The sequence below is a fragment of the Calypte anna genome, chromosome 4, assembly GCF_003957555.1.
Source record: "Calypte anna isolate BGI_N300 chromosome 4, bCalAnn1_v1.p, whole genome shotgun sequence".
NCBI lineage: Eukaryota > Metazoa > Chordata > Aves > Apodiformes > Trochilidae > Calypte > Calypte anna.
In genome coordinates, this window is record NC_044247.1 from 5,886,880 (window position 1) to 5,913,195 (window position 26,316).

The 26,316-nt window shown below is 48.2% G+C and overlaps 1 protein-coding gene across 1 annotated transcript; it reads left to right on the forward strand.

The window, feature by feature from the left end:
* Positions 1 to 84: 84 nt before the first annotated feature.
* SLC9A6 (solute carrier family 9 member A6) lies at positions 85 to 25,549 on the forward strand. The gene is given in 17 exon segments (XM_008493763.2): positions 85 to 373; positions 6,000 to 6,199; positions 6,570 to 6,647; positions 7,308 to 7,384; positions 8,332 to 8,444; positions 10,805 to 10,910; positions 14,644 to 14,785; positions 15,038 to 15,143; positions 15,366 to 15,454; positions 15,673 to 15,786; positions 17,430 to 17,541; positions 17,978 to 18,090; positions 18,092 to 18,132; positions 18,795 to 18,825; positions 19,944 to 20,023; positions 20,643 to 20,748; positions 22,167 to 25,549. Coding segments are annotated over 17 exon segments (2,058 nt in total). The 5' UTR covers positions 85 to 99; the 3' UTR covers positions 22,443 to 25,549.
* Positions 25,550 to 26,316: the final 767 nt, after the last annotated feature.

Genomic DNA, 26,316 nt, shown 5'->3' on the forward strand with positions numbered 1-26,316 from the left:
CGGCCCTATCCGGGCTCCCGGCCGCGCTGTCCCCGCCCCGCAGCGCCTGCGCCCAGCGCCGCTTCCTGGTGTCGGCGGGGCCGGGCCGGTGCCGGGGCGATGGCGGGGCCGGTGCCGGTGTCGATGTCGGTGCTGGCGGCATTGGTTGGGCTATGGACGAAGGGGGCGGCGGGCGGGGAGGTGGCGGCGGCGCATCCCGGGGCTCTGGAGGAGGAGATCGTGTCGGAGAAAGCGGCGGAGGAGAGTCACCGGCAGGACAGCGCCAACCTGCTCGTCTTCATCCTGCTGCTCACCCTCACCATCCTCACCATATGGCTCTTCAAGCACCGCCGCGCACGATTCCTACACGAGACTGGCCTAGCCATGATCTACGGTGAGGGGCGCCCACACCCCAGATCCTTCATCCCTTAGCCCCCCCCTCCTCCTTATTCCACCACTCCCTTCCCCTTGCCCCCCTCTGGGTGGAGGGTGGGAGGGTTGATCCCTTCCCTGGGCACTGGGAGCCCCATCCAAAACCAGTCCCGGCTCTGTACTGGGCCCACTGGAGCTGGTTTGGGGGGACTCCCAAGCACCCGGCTTCACGGCACCGCCAGCGGGGACCAGCAGCCCCCCCGGCGTGGTGGCCCCGTGCCGAGGGGACACCGCAGGGCTCGTGTCGTGGTCATCTGGGTGGGCGGAAGGCTGCGGAGGTGCCCCGAGGGGACACACGCCACGTCCCTGGGTGCTCCTGGGCTTTGCGTCCCAGGCTGGGCAGGATCTGGGTGTTGCTGGAGGAAAGGTTATTTTCCAAACCCTGGGTATCGAGAGCTCTCAAGGGCACTTAATCTCTGGTGGCCAGGTACTGGTTGGGTTTTCCCAGGTGACCTCCCAGGCTGGCAGCAGAGTAGGTGAGGCTGCCACATGCTAAGTGGCCTTGGAACCATGTCACTGAGCACCAGAGAACCCCACCTGGGGTGTTGTGGAAGCATAGACTGGTTAGGAGCCTTGCATCCCACACACTGGGGCCAGAGGTGTTGTTCCCACTGTATGTTTAGAGTGCCTGAAATTCCAGAAGGTGTCCAGGGTGAGTGGAGAAGCCATGTGAGGAGATGCTCTCACCCATTGCCTTGCATCCTGCTGCTTGGGGAGCTGTGTGCACAAGCTCCTACTTTTGGGGTTCCTTCTGATGCTGTGGCAGAACTTGGTGACATGCCACATGTGTTCCCACAAGAAGTGGAGCGAGGTGGTGGGTCTGTAGCTGACTGGGCTTTAAGAGTGTCCTGTAATTAACTGAGGTGATGTGAAGTGACCTGAGCCGTTGTTTGGAGATGCCATGTGTGGATCTGTCCAGGTTATCTTGTGTGACTTGGGATTTGTGCTGGAGGAATGTTTAACGTGGGCACAGGTCCTTATCTGGACAAGATTGTTTGAATTTAGGATTGCAAGAGTGTCTTCTGCTGAGTGCTGTGGTGAGTGTCACTTCTCTGTGCTGTCCTTGCCCTTGCTGAGTTTGAGTGATGTGTGACCCAACTTGGTCACTTGGCTGAGTCCCCTGCCCATGAAAAAGCTGTGCTCTGAAGGCTGTGACTTGACCAGTTTGGGCCATTGGCTTCTGTGATCCTAAGTTTCAGTTAATTGGAAGTATTCTTCCAGACAAAGCAGTGGAGACTCATGTGCCAGCCCAGAGACACAAAATACTGCTCTGGCTTTTCAGATTCCTGAAGCCACCTCTGGATGCAGGCACTGCCTGGGGCAGGGCTGGTCACCTCGCTGGGACTTGGGACAGGAGGTGCTGTGGGAACATGGGTTTCCAGCATGGCAAGCATGGAATGCATGGGTTTTCCAGCATTTCCATCCTTCTGCTTCCCAAGCCCTGGACTTTCTGTTCCTTCCAGGCTTTCAAGCTTGCCCTTAGCCTCATTCTTCTGGAGTTTTCTACCTTGTGATCACTTATTCTCCCTGACCCACCTGGGTGCTCCCCTTGTTCTCAGAGGGCAGCCTGGGTCATTTTGGTCTCCTGCTGATCCACAAAACATCTCTTTTCTGTCCTTTTGCAGACTGTCCTTAGAGAATTGGTGGCAAAACTGGTTATGTCACCTGTCTGGCCATGCAGAACCCCCCGAGTTTTTCCTTACTATCTGGGCATTTGGCATTTGCTTCTCAGGCTGTGACAGCTGCCATAGGAACAGGGATGGGTCATTTCCCAAGGAGTGGTGAGATGCTGTTGGTTTACAGTGACAACTTAAAAGCTGCAGGAAGAAAAGCTGGTCCTGCTTCTGCTTTGCTCTTCCCTGCCCCCTGCCATGCTTTCAGCCCCGGGGAAGTCCACTGAAAGAAAATGTGGAAGTGCTGCAGTATCCAGGCTGCAAAACAGACCCTGAAATCTGGGCAAGAGAAGCAATTAGTAAAAAAAGCTTGTATTTTACTAATTAAAAGCAAACGAACAAACAAATCCCCCAAAACTCATGACAGCCAAGTCAAATAAAACTTTTTCATCTCTTCTTGCTGAAGTAATCAGAGTTCCCTTGGTGTTTGTGTTTTTACTGTAAGTTGTTATCTCTTGCTCCCGGGTGGATTTTTATCTTAGAAATCACACCGTTGGCTTGGAGCTGGTGTTGAAGAGGTGGAGTCATTTCATGGTGATAGACAAAGGTGTTTAATAGCCTCTAAGCTTAATTTCAGTGTTTAAAATGATGTTCCCACATCCGAGGTACTCAGCATTTAAGATGATTAATTGAACACTCTGGTTTCAGTTCTCAGGCCTGGTGGTGGATGCGACAGGAGCTTCTCTAGAAGTTTAGTTTCTTTGTAGTTGTTCCCACTTGGCCTCTGGGTTTTGTATGTCTAAACTGCTTGTTGTCAGGATGCCTTCAGTTGCTCACTACATTTTTCTTTCCTTTTGGTGTCCAGATTAATGTTTGCCTGGGGATCAAGTGTGCTTCCATTGTTGTTAAATTCCTGAATGGTAATATATTAGTCTTCATTTAAAACCTTACCTCAGAAATGTTCAACAGTACCTGAAAAAAAAAAAAAGCCCATGGGCTTTTGTTCTTTTTAATGATGTTGGGAGAAAAGCAATGAAATAATCTCTTGCACTTTGCATAAGAGAACTCAATTAATTTACCAGCTTTGCCTTTAGCTTCTCTATTCCTTGGCAGCTTTCAGCTGGCAGGTTCCTCGGTGTCAGGTTCCCTCTGCTCTGCTCCCTCCCAGGGCTCACTTTTGTAAAACTTTTGGCTGCAAAAACATGTTGATACTGGTGAAGCAGCTCACAGGTTGCTGCTCGGGTGGCTCTTGAAGTGCCAAGAGAGTTTGAACCGTTTCCTAAGAGACCAGAAGGACCCACGTGTTCTCCTGGGCTTGGTCCAGGTAGCCTAAGCCTGGGTTTGGTGGCTGAAACTTGGCATCCAGGTCAGGTTTGTCTTGGGTGGGGAGGGTTGATTAGATCTGGGCAGGAGGGGCTGATGATGGGGTCCTCCTAATGTTGTCAGGATGTTTGGCTGACTGGTGGGTGCTGCAGGCCATCTCTGGTGTGGCAGTTCTTGCACGTGGGTGTCTTTTCCCACCCAGGTCCAGAGAGCTCTGGGAGCCTCCCAGGCAGCATGTTACAGGGCAAGATAAAATGCCTGGTTTTTGGAGCCCTAAACACAGCCATCTTGGCAAAAATTGTAGATTTATATGTCCCTTTTCCTTCATCCTCTTCCTGACCAGAGTGGGGATTTGGCTGTGGCCATCCCGTGGGGCCAAGAACAGCTGCCTGGGTAAGTGAGACAGGGAGGATGAGCAGGGATGCTATCAGATGTAGCCTGCTTTGGGATGGGGATTAGGAGTGGAGAGGTGGGGTCTCAAAGTGATGAGCCTGGGTATTTAAAAGGGTTGCTGGAAAAGAAAAGCAGCTGCTGGAGGTTTCTGACTCCCATGTAAAGCTCTATAATAAACTTTTTTTTTTCCTTTTTTTTTTTTTTTTTTTTTTTTTTTTTAAAGAAGACTTTTTAAGAACCTCCCCAGGTAGCTCTGGAGGTCTGGAGAGTGTGGTGTACATGGTGCTGCCTGCTCTATAGGAACAGAGGAGCAGTTCCAAAGGTCTGGCTCTCCTCCCTTGCATTTGAATTCTCACTATAACTGTTTAAAGCTGCTTAATAGTCATAAGCAGGTGTAAATAACCCTCTGAAGCTCACTTTATCCCAGTGAAGAGTTCTGCTTGTCTCTTGTGGTACCTTGGGGGACATCATCTGCTGGGTGGAAGGAAACCTGGGAGTTTTGTCCTGATGCTGTGATGCCGTGCATCTTTTCTGCTATTGTTGGGGCAACTCTGTGCCAATGGTGCAGTGCAGGATAAAGCCCAAAGCACGTGGTGAGCACAGGGCTTGAAAGCATCAGTAGCTTTGTGGGAGCAGCTCAGCTGTGCTACAGAAGTGCTGTATTTGACCAGGGACTGGGGTTTAGGTGCAGTTCCCTGGTCTGTCAGCCTGGTCCCTGAGATGAGCCTTCAGTGTGGTGGGTTAGCAGTGAGGAGTCTCTTTGCAGCTGGTTCTTCTGCCTCTGCTCGTGGCCTGGATGTGTGCTTGGGGGGCCCTGCTGTGCATGACAACCCCTGGGGAGGTGGGTGCTTTTCTTTTTGGCTGCTGGCAAAACGAGCAAATCTCATCCTGGAAAACTGCTGTCAAGAGAAGACAAAAACCTGGTGGCAGATTTGGAACTGGCAGCAGGAGATGCTGAATGTGCCAAAGCCCCAGAGTTATTCCAGAGTTCCTACCTGGGCTCTGCTGCTGTAAGGTGGCTGTGGAGGAAGAGATGGGTGTTCCCTTCAGTTGGGGTTGTGACCTGCCTGTAGGAAAGCAAAGAGAAAAGTCTTAATTAAGGCAACAGTAAAGAAGCAGGAGGAGAAGGTTTCTGAGTGTTGCGGTCTCTGTTTAGTTCCCACGTGTCTGAAAGCTTTTCATAAACGTGTGGTTCAGAGATGGGGTTAAGATCTGGGATTTCTGTGGTGGCTTAGTGCTGCCTTCATCAAGGAGTTTCCAAACCTTTGTGTGCTGAAGGCTACATGGAAAGGTGTCTTGTGGGACAATCCCTCCTCCCCAGCCTGCAGTGGTCAAAAAGCTCTGCCAGGAGAGCTCTCTGCACACTCTGTGGGTGAGAAGGAGCCGGAGGGGCCTTCACCCTCTGGATGCCATGAACCTGGATTCAAGACTTCAACTCATCAGCTGGGCTGCAAACAAAAAGTGCTGTATAAATTTGCTGACTTGCACATCAACTCCAGGATACTCCTGAGCAGCTGCAGAGCTGGAGGCAGCCTTGGCTCAGGGAGCTGCCCTGCTACCCTGGGCTGCTGCTCGTGGTGTAGAGCTGAAGCTTGTAGGGGGTGAGGAGCAGACCCAGGTGTTCAGCCTGGACTGAGAAACTTTCATGGGTTTTGTACAAGGGGGCTGAAACCTCCCTGGTGCGGGAGGAGGCTGTGCAGCATCTTATGAAGGGTGCTCTCTGTCCTCAGAGCATTCGTGGTGGTTTGGGGGAATTGTTTTTAATCCCTGACCAAGATGAAGGGTTTCATGCATTTCTGTAGTGACAAAACGTGATGCTGCCTGATTTCCAGGTGCAGCGTGCATGGTTTGGGCACATGTGAGCAGTTCCTTGTCCAGGTTCCCAGCTGTGTGCCAGCAATGCCAAGGCACTTGCCCTAAGAAAACCAGCATACCCTTGGTGTCAGCCCTTTGCTGCTCTGGAGAGGGGCTCTGGCTCATTGCTTGGTAATTAAAAGCCTTCAGGACCAGTCTGTACCTGGTGTTAAAAAGTCCATATGAGCTCAGAGCATTTGCATATCTCATGGGAGGATGTGGATGGCTTAATACAGGCAATTATTTGGATGGTGGCTGTGCTCAGCAGCTGAGCATAGGGTCAGGATTCTGGCATGCTTGGTGCTGCCTTTGCACTCAGAGAGATCTTCAGAGGAGTTTGCCATGGCTTATCAAACTCAGAGGAGTTTGCTATGGTTTGTCTCATCCATTCATGTCCCTCCCCAGGGGTCCTGGTCGGTGTGGTCCTGCGCTATGGCATCCACGTCCCCAGCGATGTCAACAACGTGACACTGAGCTGCCAGGTGCAGACCAGTCCTGCCACACTGCTGGTGAACGTCAGTGGGAAGTTCTACGAGTACACCCTGAAGGGGGAAATCAGTGCCCAGGAGCTCAATAATGTCCAGGATAATGAGATGCTGAGGAAGGTAAGGGCATCAGTGATGGGAGAGGTGAGCGATGCTCCCCACTCTCTCCATGGCCATGAATCCTGTGTCTGTTGGATTAAGTGATTTTAAAAATTTGTTTCTTTTTAACCAATCAGACTGTGATCAGCTATAAAGTATAAGTTGAGCACAACGTAATGAAACCAGTTTCAGCTGATCCTAATTTAAGCTGTTCAGACTCTGGGCTCTTCCTCTAAAAGATCCCAGACACATCCCCAGCGCTGATCCGACAGCATTTCATCTGGCGGGGTTACAGGGTTTCCTCCATATATTTTACATGATATTCTTATTTCTGTTTTGTCTTTCAAATTCTTACCATTTAACTGTTGGTTATTTTTCTTTGTCTTAACAGGTGACTTTCGATCCTGAAGTATTTTTCAACATTTTGCTTCCTCCAATTATATTTTATGCAGGCTACAGCTTGAAAAGGGTACGTGCAGCACCTACAGTTTTAGTTCCTCTACCTCCAGAGCATTTTTAATACTCAAGAGTGCTTTAGTGCTTGCTCAGCAGGCCAGTACTGTGGAGATGGGTACAGTTTTGCCCAGTACATTCAGGACTGTAGGAAGCAGGGCTGAGGGTGCCCAGTCAGTCTCATGCATCCCGCTGCCCTGCCCAGCAACTTCAGCTTTTTCCAGTGTGATTTGCACCGGGTTTTTTGAGGTCAGCAGGGCCATTTCAGACATCCTTATGCTCACAACACATAGGTGGGAAGGTTCTAGAAAGCAGCAGGTCTCTGAAATGCTGACTTGGAAAGAGAGGAAAATGATCCCGTTCAGCTTGTGGGAGAAGAAGGGAAGAATGCTGCTAGGTTAGGAAATCAGTTCCCAGGACTCAGAACAGTACCTTATTAAATACAGGGGCTCAAGAAAATGACATATTCATGTTTACTAATGCTGCATTAAGATCTGCTGATCTGGTGGTGTACACCATCATGCTGGGCGTTGTTCTGCTGTGCTTGTCCAGCTCCTGGTGTCTGAGCTGGGTGCAAGCTGCTATGGACACTGCATGGGTGCCTGTGCAGGCTTGAAATAAATAGCTTACAAAATAGAATTCAGTTATGTTTTGGTTTTTTTATTTCTCCTTTTAGAGGCACTTCTTCAGGAACTTGGGATCCATCCTAGCGTACGCTTTTCTCGGCACCGCCATTTCCTGCCTGGTGATCGGGTGAGTGGTTGGAGGTTGGATCTGCTCTGGTTCTGGATCTGCTCTGGTTCTGCTGTAGGGCTGTGAGCTGTGCTGAGAGGCAGTGCTCTGAGCCTGGGTCTGCAGTCTGCCCAGTCCCAGCCCTGAAAGATCACACAGGCTCTCTCTCTGCTACTGCCACGCAGCAGTGGCAAATAATGCTAATTACTGTCAAAACTTCTGCTGTATGGACAGGGTGATTACTGCCTAATTACATAGTGCTTTCTCAGCATCCCTTGCAGAATAGTTATGTGTGTGGCAAAGGACATTACACACTTCTCTGAAGATTGTCTTGAAAAAACAGGCAGTAACTTCAAGTTACTGAAAGCACAGCCCTAACAAGTGTGAGACACAGGAGGGCCAGGATTGTGAACGTGTGGCCTGTCCTTACTTGCTGGAAGCAGGTGCCAAGTGAGCACAGATATTGTGTTTCAGATATCTATCCCTGTGTGCAGAGGGAGCTGGATGATTCCATTCCTGAGCTGGCTCAGGGTGTTTTCCACCAGGCAGTCCAATAGATTCAAACAAACCTCAGCATCTGCATTATCTGCTCCTCGCTGAAAGTTTCAGCCATTTCAAAGTCAGGCCAAGGTCATCCCACTGAAATCTGTTAATGTGAAATATTGCAAAGTGAACATGAGACCCCGTGAGCCTGCCTGCTGCTTTTCTTCAGTTGTGTTATGTCTGTGGAGGAGTTACAGTCCCAAATCCTCACTGGTGCTGTGTTTGTGGTCTGGGTGCTTTGGTGTGCATGGTCTGGCAGCTTCCTCTCAGACCACGGCCCTGGGGTTTCACCAAGCTCAGCTCATCCAGTGCAGTTCTTGGGTGTTCCACTGTTTGAATAACTTTAGGGGTTAATCTGGTGAATTCAGGGGGATTGAGCCCAAGTATTGAGAAGAGATGAGTAACTTGCCTCTTCCACTCACCAGCTCTGTTGTCTATGGCTGTGTGGCACTGATGAAAGTCACTGGGCAGCTCGGGGGAGACTTCTACTTCACTGACTGCCTCCTGTTTGGTGCCATCGTATCAGCTACTGACCCAGGTATGTTATGTGGTTATTTTCCCCCTCATTTTATGTGTTTGATCTGTTTTGAGTTGAGGTGAAGAGGGGAAGAAAGTCTGAACCCGATGGAAGTTCCCTCTTTCTGAATTTTGGAGTTTTAATTTATTTGCCATGCTCCTAGAGGTAAATTTTTTCTCCATGCCTTTTTATTTCCTTCCAGTTCTGTGTAATATACCTTCCAAACCTCTGCTTTCCTCAGTCTTTGCTTGCAGTGAAGTCCTGGAAGTCTCTTGACTGCAGGGTTTTGGGTCAGGTCCACTGTGTTTCTGCCACCTTGGGCCAACACCTGATGCGGAGCAAGATGTGTAATGGGGGGGGGGGTTGAGTTGATAATTTTAGTTAGTTTAGCTGATTTCCTTCTGCTTCCAGTTTTGTGAGATTTTGGAAGGTACTGATCTAGTTGAAAGTTGATTTTAACAGGCACTACTAATGACAGTACTGACAGCTTGGTCTGCTGAAGCACTTTGTAAATCAGAACTATAAAAAGCATGCCATGTCCACTGAATTTCACTTAATTTGCAATTACTTTAATACTGTAGCTGTGTATTTGCACGTTCCAGCTTCACCTAAAAACACAGGACCACAGAAAGATCTCTCTTTCCTCCTGCCCTTTGCTGAACAGGGGCTGAAGTTCCTCCTTTGCAGCTGGGCTGCAGTGTTTGGGACCAGCGTGGTGGGGCTGGGGGAGTGGCAGCATCTTCCCCCTCCCAATGCTGAACGAGCTTTGGTATATATTTAAAAAATGCAGATATTGGTCAGCTTTGCTGGACCAATGGAAGGGAGAGACTGCAGACCTGGATGAGCCAAGTCTGCTGTCCTTTTGGAAATGCCAGTGGCTGTTGTGGATTGGGACTTTTACCTGCTTGTCTTAACAATGAGTCATTTCCAAAGCAAAATGAGGAGCACTGGATGTGCATGAATATATGCAGGAATATCACTGCAGAAAATAACCTAGGGCATAATATGGTGGTAGCCACATCTACCTGCCAGGTGGAGATGTGAGATGTGCATTCCCCATGTGTTTTTAATGATTTATTCTTCTATGTTTCCCAAAGATTTGCCAGGCAGCAGCGTGAATAACGCTGCCAATATTTTTATTAAAAAAAAATAATACCACCATAAAACCTTCAAAATAAGGTAAAATTACTTCCTTAGCTTCTCAGAATGTGTCTTGGGTGGCTGTGTGTTCAGGCCACCTTTGGCAAGGAACTGTTCCCCTGTGACTGCAAGTCTGAGCATTCTCCCTGTACCTTAGGTGGGATGTTGGCATTGTTGGTGACATCTGTGACATTTGTGAAGTGAGGAGCACCTCACAGGTGTGTGGCTGTGTGGGAGATCTGATGGCAGATGGGCAGAGGCCAGGCAAGGACTGTAGGTAGAAGTAATGCTTGGAACAGCTGCAAACAAGCTGTTGGTGATGTTTCCTTTCTTCAGGCTTGGAAATAGGAACAGAAGATTTCACAGGAGCATTTCCCTGTGTGTATATGGGCTAAACCTCCCTTTAGTGTGCACAGATGAATCCCTGAATACTGTTTTAAGGGGTTTTCAGAAAAGTTAATGGGAACCAGCTCAGCCCTCAGCAGCAGACAGAGCTGTGCACTATGCTCCATGTGTTACACCTCACTTGCTTTAGACATGTTGGTTTTGCAAGGCTGATGTGCAAAGCCTGCTGTGTTTTCATTATCTTATTGGAGCCACTGGATTGCAGAAGGGCTTGAGGGTGCTCCAATCTCTGCCACATGGCCATAAATCACAAGAAACCCCCGTGTGGGGTTTGAGCTTATGCCTGGCTTTTTCCAGCTAAGCCTGAAATGTTGATGCATCTGTGCTGACACTTCCAGTGTGTCAACCTCTGTGGAATCCAAGGATTTCTTTTGGAGTATAGGGGATGGAAGGAAAAGGCAGCCATTGTCCTGGACAAGCCTGCATCCTCCTGGCTTTCTGTAGCTAGAGGAAGGCTCTCCCTGATGCTCCCAGCTAATGGCATAGCAAAAGCTGGGTGGCCCCTGGCAGCCTGGTACCAGAGTCTGGTCCACAAGCTCAGACTATCTGGAAGCTCAGAGCAGAGTTTGCTCATCTCTGCTTGCTAAAAACTCAATAGACCTAATGTCCAGGATGTGTTTTGGTAAATGGAAGAAAAAATAAATGATAAAACAGATCAAAATCTGAAAGAGCAGAAGAAAATAATATGAAAGAGGGCACAGGGGATGGCTGGCAGCATCAGAGCAGAGTGGCACAAACACGCAGGAAGGCAGTTTTCTAGAAAGGGGTGTTTTGTCTTTGATTACACCAAAATAATGGCACCTTTTTGAATGTCTCTCTATTTTTCTATTTGTCAGTGACTGTTCTTGCCATATTCCATGAACTCCAGGTTGATGTTGAGCTGTATGCCCTTCTCTTTGGCGAAAGCGTCCTCAATGATGCCGTTGCCATAGTGCTGTCTTCGTAAGTGTGTTCTGTTTTTATTTTTAATTGTTATGTATGTTACATGTCAGGCATTGGGGGAAGCCACTTGGCCTTGCTCCTGTAAAACAAGAGAGCAGATTTCCCGATTAAATGGTTCCAAAAGCTGTAGGGACCTTTTGATGCTTCTCCTCATTGCAGACTGCAGCTTAGGATTGTGGGCTGGCCTTACAACTTCTCCCTGCATGATGGATGGTTTTGTTTTGCTTTTATGGCTGGTTGACCCAGCCAGAAGGAGGTTTTTGTATGCCTCTGAAATGGGAAGAGCATCATGTCTGCTTTTCAACCACAAGATCCTACTGAAAGTCTGCAGAGGTGGCTTTGCTCCTGCCTGCTTTCCTGCCCATCCACAAATACCTGCTTCTGTTTTGGTGGAAAAAGTTGGGAAAGCAGCAGTTTCCTTTCTCTCCCCACTTTCTGCATCAAGAAGATGGTATTTCTTACACCTGAAGTGTGGACTGAACACATGGGAAACTTGCTGGCTTTCTGAAGAATGTTTTATAGTCTTAGATATTTCATGTCCTCTGTGTGTAGGACATATTTTTTATGAATTTTCACTGTGTTGTCGTCATGGGAATTTGTTTGGAAATATGTAATAACTGCCATGGTGACAGGTTAATGTATGGCTAAGACTAATGCAGAAAGTATTTCTGGAATACTTGTCACTCTCTGGCATAGTGGTTGTGTGGGTTTTACTGAGGTGGAGGCAGCAGCTAACAAATATTGTGAGCTGTGTATTTGAGTTGTATTTACTGAACTGAGTGTTTCAGTTGAGGTTTCTGGAACTGTTTGTATTGCTTGCTCTGGTTTTTAAGCTCCATGTCCCACTGCTGGTGTGAGAGTAAATGTTTCACAGCCAGGTCCTGTTTAAGAAGTGATCCTGGGTGGGGAAGAGATGGAGTCTTCCAGCCTCTGTAGGAGGTTTTGGGTGGGAGTGGGTGGTTTGAGCATCAGAGCAATGACATTTGAGGTGGATCTCCACACATGTGACTCCAGTGATTTGTCTCTTGCACTGTTTTGGTACCAGCTTTGTTGTTCTGATTTCCTGCCTTCCTTTTTCCACGAGCTGAGTTCAGTTTGCCCCCTTTCCCCAAAATAAGATTATCTGTGGCAAAACAGCAACTTCGGGCTGCAGTCAGTAATTATTTTGCCACGAGGCTTTTGTGCAGCCCAGCCCAGCAACATCCTGACTTCTTAAGGGCTTCGTATCGGTTAACTTGGACCTGGTTTATAGTTTGCCATAGTCTTTGTCTTCATGGTCACCATAAACATATGGCAGGTATTGGTCAGTGCAGCCTTGTGTCACCTAGACACAACCACATCTTGGGTGCAAGGAAGTGAGGACCTCACGTTTCGGAGAGGAGAGGTCCTCTGAGAGCAGCCCAGAGCTCCTATTTATGTTTCTCTTTTTTAAAATTTGGTTTGGTGTTTGCCTGCTCCACAGCAGAGGTGTAGTTGAGGGATTGGTGTGGGGACAGTTCTGCTCCCACAAACAGAAGAGCTGCTCCCCAGGTAGGAGATACAGGGTTGAGTTGGGAAGATGGGGAATTGGGGGTTTCTGGGTGGGTGGGCTTTGCAGATGGAGGAGCAGCAAGCTGGGTGGTGCTCGTGGTGGGTTCTGCCTTTCCCCCAGGGTGAAGGGGGGCTGCAGCCATGGCTGACCACGTGTGGGGGTTCAGTGGGTGCCCTGAGAAGCCCCATCAGCTCCTTGCGTGTGGTGAAAGTGAGCACTGAGGATGCTGTCCCTGTGCTGGGTGAGGATGAGGAGACTTCATGGTTTCTGCCAGGAGTTTGGTCTCCTCCCTGTTTTCAGTCCCAGTCAAATGTCCATTCCGAGCTTGAGGAGCAGGATCTGTGTCTTTCTGTTCCTGCCTCATGCTCCTCCTGGCCTGGTCTGGCCTGGCAGCAGGGAACCAGTTGCAGGATGAAGAGGAATTGAACCCAGAACTGAAAGCTGGTTGGCAGCAAGGTGCCAGGGCTGTGGTCTGGGGGCAGGGAGAAGGGAGGTTTCACAGGAAAAGGGACAGGGTTAAAAAAAACCACACAAAGAGCAGATGGCAATAATGTCTTATTAGCAATGAAAAAAGCAAAACCAGAAGGAAAACTGTAATGGGATAAAACACAAAACTGACATCTAAACAGTTGGTTATGTAGGGGAAATGAAACCAGTCTGGATTTAGAAAAAACCTCAAACACTCAAACCCCAGAATATGAGCACATAGGTGAATGGGAAGTAGAAGATGGGATCCCAGTACCTGAAGGGGCTACATGAAAGCTGAGGAGGGATGTTTTTCAAGGGAATGGAGTAATAGGAGGAGGGGTAATGGGTTTAAACTGGAAGAGAGGAGATTTATGTTAGACATTGGGAAGAAATTATTTAGTGTGAGGATGGTGAGACACTGGCACATGTCTCACATGGATGCCCCATCCCTGGAAGTGTTCAAGGCCAGGTTGGATGGGGCTTGGAGCAGCCTGGTCTGGTGGGAGGTGTCCCTGCCCATGGCAAGGGGATGAAACTAGATGATCTTTAAGGTCTGTCTTTTCCAACCCAAACCATTCTGTGACTCTGATTAATGAATGAAATTAAATCACAGGGAAGAATCTGCAGCTTGCAATGTAAAAGACAATGCAGAAAAATGAAGTGTATGAGAAGCAGGAAAGTTTAGCAAGGGAAGTGACCCGTGATATGTTGGAAAGGGGAGGGTGGTGATTCTTGTTGCAGAAAAATGTTGGTGTGTAGGCAGGGGGGAAAGCTGCAGGAAGTGTCTGCAAGGCAGTAACTTTCCATTCCAGTGTAACTTGTGAGGTTGAACAGCAAATGTTTAAAGTTCACATTTAAGAGTTTTAGCAGAGCCAGCTGAGTGATTGTTAACTAGGAAGTTAATGTTTTTGGCAAGTTTACCTTGAAGAAAATTATGTAAGGAGTTAATATTAAAATGTGACTGAGGAGGTGTGTAGGGGACACCTGTGTCTCAGCATTTCCAGCTGAAACAGCAGAATGGCTGATGCAAGATTCCAGAGCTAGGAGGGAGCAGATTTGGAGATGGAATCAGCATGGCAGACTGATTTGCCTTCTCATCTAAAAGGTCTGTTGAAGTTTGGTGGGTGAAGATAACAGCATTGCTGTAGTGAAGCAGCAGAGTGCTGTTTGCCTTGCCCTGTGCCATTCGCTTCAGAACTCAGAGTGGTGCAAAATGAATGTAGTGCACCTTAAATGTGGTAAAGCAGCATGACTGAAGAGTTCTCCAGGGGTATTCACATTGGCCACCTCTGAGGAGTCAATGGAGAAATGTAGGCTTCCCACTTGAATGCTCTGTGGTCCCAGAATGCTGATGCCAACCTCCCAGAATGCCACCCCAAATGACAAGCTGTCACCGAGCAGATGTGTTTGCAGATCAAGCAAGAGACAGGCTTTGGTCCAGTGCTTGCTAATGTGTGGAAGGAACAAACCCAGACCCTCACCTCAGAGAGGTGGCTGAGCTGCAGAAAGACGCCCAGGAGCAAAGGGCACCCCAGGCTCCCCAGGGCAGGGCACAGGGGCTGTTGCTGTGTGCTGAGAGCACGTGGGGATTGCACTGTGGGACCCAAGTTTTGTCTCCTTGACTTATCAGTGATGTTAAAGTGCTTTGCAAGGCTTAGTAGCACTGTGGAGGTGCCTTTCCCTCCATTCTAAGGAGCATTTTGTTCTTGTGTGTGCTTTTCCTCCTTCTTTTAGTTCAATTGTTGCGTACCAGCCGGCAGGTGACAACAGCCACACATTTGATGTCACAGCGATGTTCAAGTCCATTGGGATCTTCCTGGGGATATTCAGTGGATCTTTTGCAATGGGAGCAGCTACTGGAGTTGTGACAGCTTTAATATCCTTTTTGTTGTTGTTTAGTTTTTTGTTTTTTGGGTTTTTTCCAAAGTTTTGCATAACAGCTTCCTTATTTTTGCTGTGTTGCATCTCACCCAGATGCAGTGTTCCATGATTTTTTGCCAAAATTAATGCAAGGCAGTGCCAGAGCCTTTTTATGGGCAGGCTGTGCTGTGCTGCTGTGTTTCACAACTGAATTTGAGATTCTCTTAGCCTAAGGTTTCTCTCCAAATTGTCCTTAACCATCTGCAACGTCACCAAGTTCACCAAACTTCGGGAGTTCCCGTTGCTGGAGACTGGCTTGTTCTTCCTGATGTCCTGGAGCACATTCCTGCTGGCCGAAGCATGTGGCTTTACAGGCAAGCTGCAGCACAGCCCTGCATCTGGGACAGATCTACAGGGATGATGGGGCTATGGAGTTTTGCTTCTCCCAGTATTGATTGCAGCTGGGGCTCTCCCTCTGCTTTCAGAAGTTTAATTATTCTGGGTTCTGGGGTTATTGCATTGTCTCCATCAGTATTGGGCTTCATTGCAGCTCCCTTTTCATGAGCAGGAGTCTAATGTGTTGCTCTGGTCCCCAGGTGTGGTGGCTGTACTCTTCTGTGGGATCACACAAGCCCATTACACCTATAACAACTTATCTACAGAGTCCCAACACAGAACTAAACAGGTGAGAGCTCCTCAGCCCTCTTCAGCCTCTCTGAATTTCAAGTTCAATATTTTTTCCTTCCATCTAATCAGAAGTAGGTGCATCTGTCTTTCCTACAGATGGATTTTACTAGGGTTGCTTCTGCACAAGTATTTGTTGCATGATGGATGGGCTAACATGTTTTTCTTGTTAAGTGTATGTTACTTCTGATTCACTTTTAATTTGTTTTTCTCTTTCAGTTGTTTGAGCTTCTGAACTTCTTGGCAGAAAACTTCATCTTCTCTTACATGGGACTTGCACTGTTCACTTTCCAGAACCATGTCTTTAACCCTACCTTTGTGGTTGGGGCTTTCGTATCCTTTGGAGCCCATTTTATAAGACAAAAAAAGGAAGGGAGTGGTGCCTCATCCCAATTTGTGTTTTTCATTTAAATGTGTGGGTGTTCTTTTTCAGTCAATCTGGCTTTCTTCTTAAAAGGGGATTTCTCCTGTGCAGTGGTGCCTTTGCTGGTTATTTTAAGAGGATGGAGATTTTTTTCTTCTAGCTTTTCTATTTTGTTTTTTCCCTTTTTTTTTTTATTTTTTCCTTCCCCAGTATTGACTCCTCTCATGGGCATTTGAATCAGCTCCTTCAGGAACCTGGTGATGAACATGACACTGAAGCACCAGGCTTTGTCACATGGCAGCATGGCACTAGGAGTGGCTTTGCAGATGAGAACTGCCTGGTACATCTGTTTATTTCCTCTTTTCTCTGTTATTCCATGTGGCTGACCCCAAAAAAAAGCTGTTTTGGGATTTTGGGGTTTTTTTTCCCCTGTCTGATAGCACAATTAAAGCTACAGTAGATGCCTCTGAATGATGTCACGAGAAAGGATTTCCCCTTCTGCAGGCTGATGGTACCAGAAACAATCCATTGGTCCTGGTGTGTCTCAGAAAAACACAGATTTTGAAGGAATTTTTTCCCTATCACAGGGAAGCCAGTTCTGCTGTGCAGAATTATTTTTACCCTTTACCCTGCACTGAAGCAGATTTATACTGATAAAAAGAACATTGTTATCTTTGCCAGTGCTGGCACGTGGGTTTGCAGTGGGGTCTGCTGGATTTCCCCAGTGAGCTTTGGCAAAGTTGCAGTGGGGTAAAGGGAGAGAGGAGCAGGGAAATGCTGTTTGGTGCTGTTTGGGTGGTGAGATTGAAATTTTATGCTGTGCTTTTTCAGTAGGAACTGGTGAACTCGCTGATGAAATAGCTCATTCATGAGAGAGATCATGAAACACGTCTCTTATGCAAATTCATGATGTTCAGAAAAGAACATAAAAGCTGGAAGAATTTTCCATATTATTCAAGGCTGTGCTGAATACTGGCTCCAAGATTATTTTTGCCATCTGGGTGCTGGTATTAAAAGACAGCTTCAAAGATAAAAAGCAATATGAAAGGGCTGGTGATTCTTGTATCTCGCAGGCTATGAAAACAGAAAGACTATTAGGGTTGGGGTTTTTTCCCTTCTCAACTGCTGCTGCTTTATTTTGCTGAATAATCTTTCGGAATGGGAGTTGACTTAAAGCTACAAACCCAACTGTGAAGTGTGGTGTGCTGGGGAATGTCAGTGGGGTTGAGGTAGCTGGGATGAATGAGTTTTGCAGAGGACAAATAATTCTTGGGGTGGAAAACTGACCTGGCAGGGGAGACCATACAGTGGGAAATGGTGGTTTTTTTTTAATCTTATTTCACTCCTCAAACCTGCCCTCTCTAAATTCCCTTGTTTATTTGTTACTATCTCTGTACAATATGCCTGAATTGCAATGTGTACTTTGCTTCGGTGGGGCAGGTGCTCCTCCCACACTGCTGTAGCCCACAGAGCTGGGTTACTGTCTTTGCATGCAGAGGGTCAGCATTCTGAGGCTTCCCAGCATCTGTCAAGCAGCAGAAACTCTGTGTTTAGAGGTGAGATGCAACGGGAGACATAGGAAGAGCAATTTCCTTAACATGTGCAAATACAGCTTGCTATCTTCCTGGGAAGAGCTGCCAATATTTACCCCCTGTCATTTTTACTGAATTTGGGGAGAAGAAATAAGATCGGAACGAATTTACAGCATATGATGATGTTTGCTGGTATGTTATTGCAACCTTGCCTGTGACCACGTGGTCCATCTGCAATTCCTTGCCCTTGAGCACCTGGAAATGTTCCTTATCCAACTCTAAATCTCTTGTGGGCAATGTGTGGAGAGGAGGCTGGGCAGGAGAGGGCTCCCTTGGGCTCGGTGGTACGAAAGCTTTGGTTTCAAGGTGCAGGACTGAGCTCCCCCTGCCCTGAGCTTGAATGCCTGGTGTGGGCAGGAGGAGGCTTTGCCTTTCTGGGATGGGAAGGAGCTGATGGCTTCAGTCAATGTGTGCTTCAGCCTCAACCATCACCGCTCGTGCTCTCCTCAAGAGGCGGATGTCCCACCAGACGGACAGACCACACGTGGGGCAGCTCGCTGTGCAGGAAGCCCGTGGTGGGGGCAGCTGCTGGTGCAGGGCCCTAACACAGCTCCTTCTTTCCTGGCAGGGCTGCGAGGAGCCATGGCCTTTGCCCTGGCCATCCGTGACACGGCCACGTACGCGCGGCAGATGATGTTCAGCACCACGCTGCTCATCGTCTTCTTCACCGTCTGGGTTTTTGGGGGGGGGCACCACGGCCATGCTGTCCTGCCTGAACATTCGGTGAGTACGGCGTGCCTGGGGCTCTCCTGGCACGGCAAATCCTCTCCATGATCCCACTCAGTTAAGGGGATGGGTTTTAAGAGACAAGAGGAAGATCATGTCCTTCCCTCCAAGAGCGCAGCCTGTCCCCAGCTGAGAGCTGGGCCCCTCAGCTCAGGAAGGAGATTGAGGTGCTGGAGCAGGTCCAGAGAAGAGCAAGGAGGCTGTGAAGGGATCCAGCACAAGTCCTGTGAGGAAGGGCTGACGGAGCTGGGGGTGTTCAGTCTGGAGAAGACGAGGCTCAGGGGAGACCTCATCACTCTCTACAACTCCCTGAAAGGAGGTTGCCGCCAGGGGGAGGTTGGGCTCTTCTCCCAGGCAGCTCTCAGTAAGATAAGAGGGCATGGGCTTAACCTCTGCCAGGGGAGGTTTAGGTTGAATTTTAGGAAAAAATCTTTACAGAGAGGGTGATCAACCATTGGAATGGGCTGCCCAGGGAGGGGATGGATTGTCTGTCCCTGGAGGTTTATAAGAACAGACTGATGTGGCACTCAGTGCCATGGGCTGGTAACCACAGTGGTAGTGGATCAAGGTTCGGACTTGATGATCTCAGAGATCCTTTCCAACCCTGTGATTCTGTGACACTGCCTGTGCTAACTCTGGGCTTGTTTTCTCCTCCCCAGAGTTGGCGTGGATGCGGATCAGGAGAACGTGGTGAGTGGGGTGTGGTGGGGCAGCCTCTGCGGGGGAATCAGCGCCGTGCTCAGGACACGGGTTACATCAAGACCCTGACAGTGCCCCTCTGGGCTCTGCTCCCTTCCAGTTGCAGGAGAGTTTTTATCTCCTCTGGTGAAAGAGCCTGCAGTCAGCAGGAGCGATGGCTTTTCTGTGCTCCCCGTGGTTATTGGAGTTGCTTCTATGGAGTTGGAAAGAAGGGCACAGAAGTAATGATGGGTTGTTCAGTACATCCACATTACTGCTGCAATAGATTTTATCTCTCCCCTGCTGGGTTTGAAAAAAATTCCAGAATGTGCCTGACACAGAAGCTTTCTGCCTCATCCCAGTGTTCAGTGCAGTACAGAAATGCCATTTACTGACTCATTTCATGTCACGTCTTCTATCCCACTTCTACCCAAGGGTAACCACAGCCTCTCTTTTGTCCCCGTTTCCTCTGGGTAGTTGTGTGGCAGCACAGGAACCACCAACCATGCTGAGATAAATGTTGGAGGCCTGCAGTGTTGGGAGTTTTCCTGCCTGGCAGCCCCGAGCTGTTTCACTCTTGTGTCTGCAGCCTGGTTGTGCTGTGGCTCTACTTGATTTCAGTGTGGGTTCTGCACCTTGGAGGTTCATTTTATTCAGAGCCATTTATTGGGTTGTTCACCTCCTGGAGAGAAAGCATCAAATGCTGAAGGAAGCCCAGAGTCATAAATCTGAAAGCTGAATTTCTCTGAAATATGTAATTCTACTCATATTATTTGCATTCAGAAATCTCAGGCAACATTTGATGGAGGTTGGACCTGTCACTATTAAATGTGATGTCTGGATGCAACCACTCACTCCAAGGCACTTTTAACCTTGAGACCAGAAACTGTAAAGCTGTAGAAGAATGGTCCCTTTGTGCTCTGATACCACCCCCCTAAGGCTGTTGTACACTGCTAAATCCAGAGCGTGCTGCTGGAAGCACCTTTAGCCTGTCATGGTGTGAATGTCCTTACACTTGCTACAGCCCAATGGTTTCTTCTCAAGAGGCAGTGGGAAAGTTTGTCTTCTTCAGGAGAATCCAGATCACAGGGGGTTACCCTGCTGCTGTTTAATGCTTTGCTCTTTCACAGGGTGTCCCGGAGAGCGAGAGGAGGAGCACGAAGGCAGAAAGCGCCTGGCTCTTCCGTATGTGGTACAACTTTGATCACAAGTATCCTTGAATGGATGTGCCATGTCCCGTGTCCCACATGGATGTGGGGATGCCATCTGCCTGAGCAGCTCAGGTGACACAGCGTGTGACTTGCTCCCTGCTTAGCAGAGGAGCCAGCATTTGCTTTCCCATCACGGTGCTGGTTTTTTAATTGTATCTCCTTGTGTCTGTGAGAAATACCCATTCCCACCCATCATTAACTGGGAATGCTGCATTAGCTGGGTTCTAAGCTGGGTTCTCCAAGGCTGGAAGCCGTGGAATCCCAGGGGTCCCTTGTTCTTGTAGTCCTTGTGGCAGGAGGGCAGGAAGGGGCAGGGGGTCTTCTTATTTGTAGCCCTCATGGTAGACCTCTGCCTCTCCTCCCTTGCCAGGCAGAGAGGCACAGGATGATGACACAAGGGATGCTGCTAAGCTTTTCTTACCAGGGCTGTGTCCTCTTACGTCCCACTCTGTTGGGTTGCATTTGTGTTGCTCCTCCCTATATTTTTGTGCTTTCAAGGACCGTGTTTCTTTCCTTCCTGTGATCACCTGAAGACACCGAATCCCTTACGTGCTCCTTCATCTCACCTGACTTATCGAGATCACCCCTTTCCTCTTTCTTCCTTAACCCTTTCTGTAGCTATCTGAAGCCTCTGCTGACACACAGTGGTCCTCCTCTGACAACCACACTCCCAGGGTGCTGTGGACCCATTGCCCGGTGCCTGACGAGTCCTCAGGCATATGAAGTAAGTCCATGGGTGTCTTCTTTGTCACACAGGTGGTAGGGTGTGTGACATGTGTATGTTTCTGCATAGCTTTCGGGTGCTGAGAGCCTGAGGGGGGTGATCAGATACTGGGGTTGGTGGGTGAGGTAATTCCTGTGAGCATTTTGCTTTTTTTCCACCTGACTGTCTGGTCATGAAGAGACTCGTGGTGGTTCCTCAGTGACTGGTTCAGTAATGCTGTCACGGGGAAGCTGTCACGGGTGTCCTTCCCCAGGCCCAGCTGGGAGGACACAGTTTCCCTGTTGCCTCCTTCCAACCATGCAGCCGAGCTGTTCCTGCAGCCTCTTCAGCTGCATCACTCACAACCAAAAAGGTTGCCAGCAGCTGAACCAGGGCTGATTTTCTCCTGGAATGATAAAGATCCCTTGTCCGAGCAGCCCAGAAGGACAGGGAGGTGACAAGCAGCTGTGGAGAACTTCTAGGCAATGACCTCTTCCACCATCACCCTTGGAGGAGCTGGGTTTGCTGTCAGGTTTGCCCTCCCCTGGCTCTGCAGGTGGCTGGTGCTGGTGTGGCTCTCCTGCAGGCTCTTGGCACTGGGGATTTCCCATGCCAGGAGCCCCTGGCAGCAGCAGCTCTCTGTGGCAGGAGTTTTCTTGCCCTCCTGGCAAAGCATCAGCATCAGGCTCCTGCACAAACCAGAAGTGGCTCTAATGGGTTGGTGATGTGATTCCTGTGGTCATGGGTATTTTAGTCCTGTCAAAACCACTCCCATTCCCCATCTGTCTGACTGTGGCATCAGAAAGAAGAGCCAAGAGAGCCCTTTTAGGCAACCCACAGAGAAGTCAGTGTGTTGTGAGTCTCCTGGGCTCAGAGGTGTGTGTGTGTGTCTGTGTGTCTGTGTATCTGTGTCTGTGTGTGTGTGTCTGTGTGTGTGTGCCTGTGTGTGTGTGTGTGTGCCTATGTGTGTGTCTGTATCTGTGTCTGTATCTGTGTCTGTGTGTGTCTCTGTGTGTGTCTCTGTGTGTGTGTGTCTGTGTGTCTCTGTGTGTGTGTCTGTGTGTGTGTGTCTGTGTGTGTCTCTGTGTGTGTGTCTCTGTGTGTGTGTGTCTGTGTGTGTCTGTGTGTGTCTGTGTGTGTCTGTGTGTCTGTGTGTGTCTGTGTGTCTGTGTGTGTCTGTGTGTGTCTGTGTCTGTGTGTGTCTATGTGTCTGTGTCTGTCTGTGTCTATGTGTGTGTGTGTCTCTGTGTGTGTGTCTGTGTGTGTGTGTGTCTGTGTCTGTGTGTGTGTCTGTGTGCCTATGTGTGTGTGTGTGGTCACGGTGCGGGAGAAGGCAACTCGGTGCCTTTCTCCGCTTTTTCACCACCATTGTGCAACAGCGCAACGTAGCCCTTCAGGAAGAGCTAAAACCACCCTTTTCCCTCCTGTTTGCTTCCCAGAATCAAGAGCAGCTGAAGGACGATGACTCTGACCTCATTTTGAATGACGGGGACATCAGTCTGACCTACGGGGACACCACCGTCAACACCGACTCCGTCGTCCCTGGGGGCACCTCCCGGCGCTTGGCGGGGAACGGCTCTGAGGATGTGCTGGACCGGGAGCTCGCCTTTGGGGACCATGAACTTGTCATCCGGGGAACACGCCTGGTCCTGCCCATGGACGATTCGGAGCCACCATCCAACATCCTGGATAACGCAAGGCACGGCCCAGCATAAGGTGGCTCGGCTTGATTGACAGTAATATTTGCATATATGATCAAAAAATAAGTACTACCTAAAGCCTAATGCATGTCTCAAAAATGTCTAAGCTGTATAAATATTATTTATATGGTGTCAGAAGAATATAAATATTCTCTGCCAAGTACTTGTAAAGAACAAGCTGCAAGTTTTAAGTTAAAAACTGTGTTGACTGCACTGTGTAGGGTGGAACTGTTTTAGCGTAAAAGTCTTTCGCACACGGTGAGCTTCGTTCATGTGTGATTTGAAAAAGGATTTAATTCCCAGCAGGGTAAGTAAAGGAGCTGACTCCCTGTGCATCCTTTGAGCCTGGGAGAGGAGGGTAGGAAGGTGCTGATGAGGAGTGGAAATCGCTTTTTATTCAGATGAGGATTGTTTTGGTTGTTTTTTGGTTTGTTTTTTTTCGGTCTCTGATCTTTGGGTAGTCACTTTGGAAATATCATCGAAAAATCTGTCCACAGACCCTCTCGCTGGGCAGTGGCTGGTGATAAATGTGTTCACTTTGTGGGAACCTGGGCTGGGACCTGGAGACTCTCTGTTTTCTAGTGATCCTCTGCCCAAGCCCTGGTTTTGTAGACTAATGGCAGGCACCAGACAAAGCTGACAGAAAGGACTGTGGGTGTCTGGCTGCTCAGATGGGAGCAGGAGGGGAGGGATGTGTCTGTAGTTGTGTTTAGCAGAAGGAGGTGACCTCACAGAAACTACACCAGGTATGCACAGATTTTAGGGCCGAGTCTATCTTTCAGCTGTGGCTTAAGCAGCCATCAAATCCTCAAGTGGCAACTAAATTTCACATTTGGGAAGCAACCGTGTCTTGTGTGTGAGCGAGTCCCTTCTCCTGCAGTCGTGGACATGGTCAGGATGTGCAGAGGTACTGCAGTTGTACACAGGGCCATGGAGCCCAGCCAGCCTTGAACACCAGCTTTACAGATACAGGCTGACACGGTACCCCTGGACCTCTCCAGAGGAACTGAGCAGCAAGGTGGTACTGACGTGGAGTTGTCCGTCCATCCTCCTGTACAGTCAAAAACCATTGCACTTTGTTTAATGACTCCTTAGCATGCTGTGTGTCTGGAATCCCCACCCGATCCCTCTCATGTTTCTTATCATTTAATGAGAAATGTTTGTGAGTTGATTTTTATTTTCTTTTTAAATTTTAATTTTTGTTTTCCAAGGAAGAGCACAGAACAATTTGCGATTTCACCTTAGTGTTAAAGGATTTACTCTGATGTTAAGGGAATGGCTAAAGGTGCAGTGATACTGTTAACCCTGGCATCCTTCTTTTTCTCCTGAAAAGGGGGAATCACAGAAATTTACTATATGTAATTTTATTGTCTGTTTTAGCTGCAGTTTTGCTATATAAACCTTTCAGGGTTACTGGTGCACTACAGGCCCGTTCTGGAGTTAACCCTCTCCAGAGGGCTTAAACAGAGGTGTTTAAAAAGAGAATATATTAAAAAGAGCCATGTGAGTCTGAGCACTCACAGCTCTCATTAGGTTTCCTTGGAAGAACCTTGCATCTCTCAGGATCCAACCCTGAGACCTCAGAGCAGTGTCCCCACCACGGCTGTTTTCCCCAGCACCACCTGAGAGTTGGAGGAAACAGAAAATCCTGAAATTTTGAGCATATGTGTATAGTTGAGAAAATAAATTTAAACTTTTTTTGTTGTTGTTGTTGTTTTGTTTTCATTTTCTCAGGTCTAAGTAACATTGCCTTAAATTTATGGATGTGAAACTAATTATTTTGGCAGTTTGTCCCCAAGAAAATGCTTTCTGCTTCTTTCTGAACAAAATGTGTAAGTGTTGCCATTGGACTCCTCTAGAAGGAGGTAAAGCTCTGTTTATATTTAGATAGGGCATCTTCCTTGCACCAGTAAATGGCAGTCTTGCTGTTAACATAGCTGTTGGATTAGTGCTAGCCTCTTTGTTTCCTGCTATGCAGGAATTCCATAAAGTGTGCATTTTATATGATGTCTGTAACTTAACTTCACGTGTTTAAAGAAAAAAAAAGGAAAAAAAAAATAATAAAAAAAAATGTAGGTACCTGTTGAGTTTAGGTTTACTGCATCACTTCTACATCCTGTTTTTCATTTGTTTTGTCTTTTTTGCAGAGGTATGATAAACAACTACCTCTTGTTTTTTCCTGTATAGTCTGACTATGAATTCAATTTACAAAGCTGGCGTTGGTGGAGGTGAAGGTGCAGGATGGGGGGGGTCTAATTGCCAGGCCCCTGCACCCCTACAGCCTCAGGGCTCCCTCCCAGGCAATCCCCAGCTGAGGTGCAAATTAGCAGCTCTGACTGTTCTACTGTCATGTTTTATTGTAGCCTTGGTAGCATTTCTCTCTTTCACTGACCCTTCCACTTCAATAATTCATCCAGTCTCTCCAACCTTGCCAACACATTATCATAAGACTCAGCTTTTGACACCAGTGACAGTTCAGTTAGTACATTAAAGAAAAAAAACCCACATTAACAAATGATGGTTTTATGGGTTTCCAGTGAACACTTATGATCCATACTTAATACAACCAGTACTGTTTTGCGTAGTCTTGAGAATGAATGAATCTAAGCTGAAATTCAAGAGTAATTAAATAAATGACTCAGATTCATCCTCAACTGATTATTTTCTTCATCCTGCTGCAGTAGAGAACACACGAGTGCCTGGTTTTCAGATGCAGAGCCCTGATGGCTTGAATGCTGCAGATGAAGTTAAGGGTACCTTGGAGAATCAGGGCCTGGGACCTTTTGCCAAATAGATAAGACAGCCCCAAGGAGGCAGTTTACAGCTCTGGAGAAGAATTAGAGAAGGTGCCCTTCTTCTGTAAATTGAATTTCCACGGGTTTTGCACATGAAAAAGCATTGTGGGCAAAGTTATGGTTTGTACTAGTACTGTCGATTTGTGTGGTAACGGCATTAAGTCTGTAATTGTGGTGTTTGTGCAGCTGATCTGTGATAGCTGATGATCACTATTGGACCTTCTGTTTACACTGACTAAATCCTTTACTGTTGCGTTGTACTGTGAAAGAAGGATAATGGGCCTATAAAGGATTTTTTTTTTCCTGGAATTTTGTGTACCGTTTCATTAATTCCGCAGCAAAGTGATGAGATGCTACTTGGCCTTCTCAGAGGAGTTTCTTCAAAGCCTTTGGCCAGTGGTTAAGGCAGCAGCCCTGGCTGCAGGTGCTGATCCCTGTGTGCTGCCAGGGCCATCCTCCCTTGCAGGAACAGGCACTGGGAAGCAGAGGGATGCTCCTGTCTGCTGAAAGCTGCTGCAGCTGTTGGGCTCCTCAAGGAGCTGCAGAACCCAGATGGGGGAATGCTGCTCATCACACATGTGCTGAGGTGGTGGGTCGATTGCAAAGGGCATTGCTATCAGGTATTTGCAAAACTGAGGCTCCTGAGCTTTTGTGGGCCTCCATGTCCTGTGTTTCTGTTGAGTCTGCAGCTGGGCTCGTGGCAGATTCTCAGCACAGGAGGTGATTCTGCGCTCCGTCTCCCGTCTGTACTGATTTTTAGGAGCTATGTGCTACCCGAGCTGCTAGAGAGGTTTGTTATTCAAATGCTTCACAATCCTTCAATATAGAGTGCTTTTCAGAAACTTCAGGAATCTGGTTTTGTGAGTTTTGATTCGCAAAGGGCAACCTTCACCTTTTACATGGCATAAAAATACATTTTTTGTGGCTCTGTATCGCTGCAGGACAGCCCACTTGTCCCCTAAACACACTTGTCCCCTATCCATGGCAGCAGCCACCTGCCTGTCCTGCTTTCCAAAGGGATTGTAGTCCTCCTGTGTGTGGGGGGTAAAACCTGAGGTCTCATGCTGGGCTTTGCCAAAGCCTTGACTGCAGCT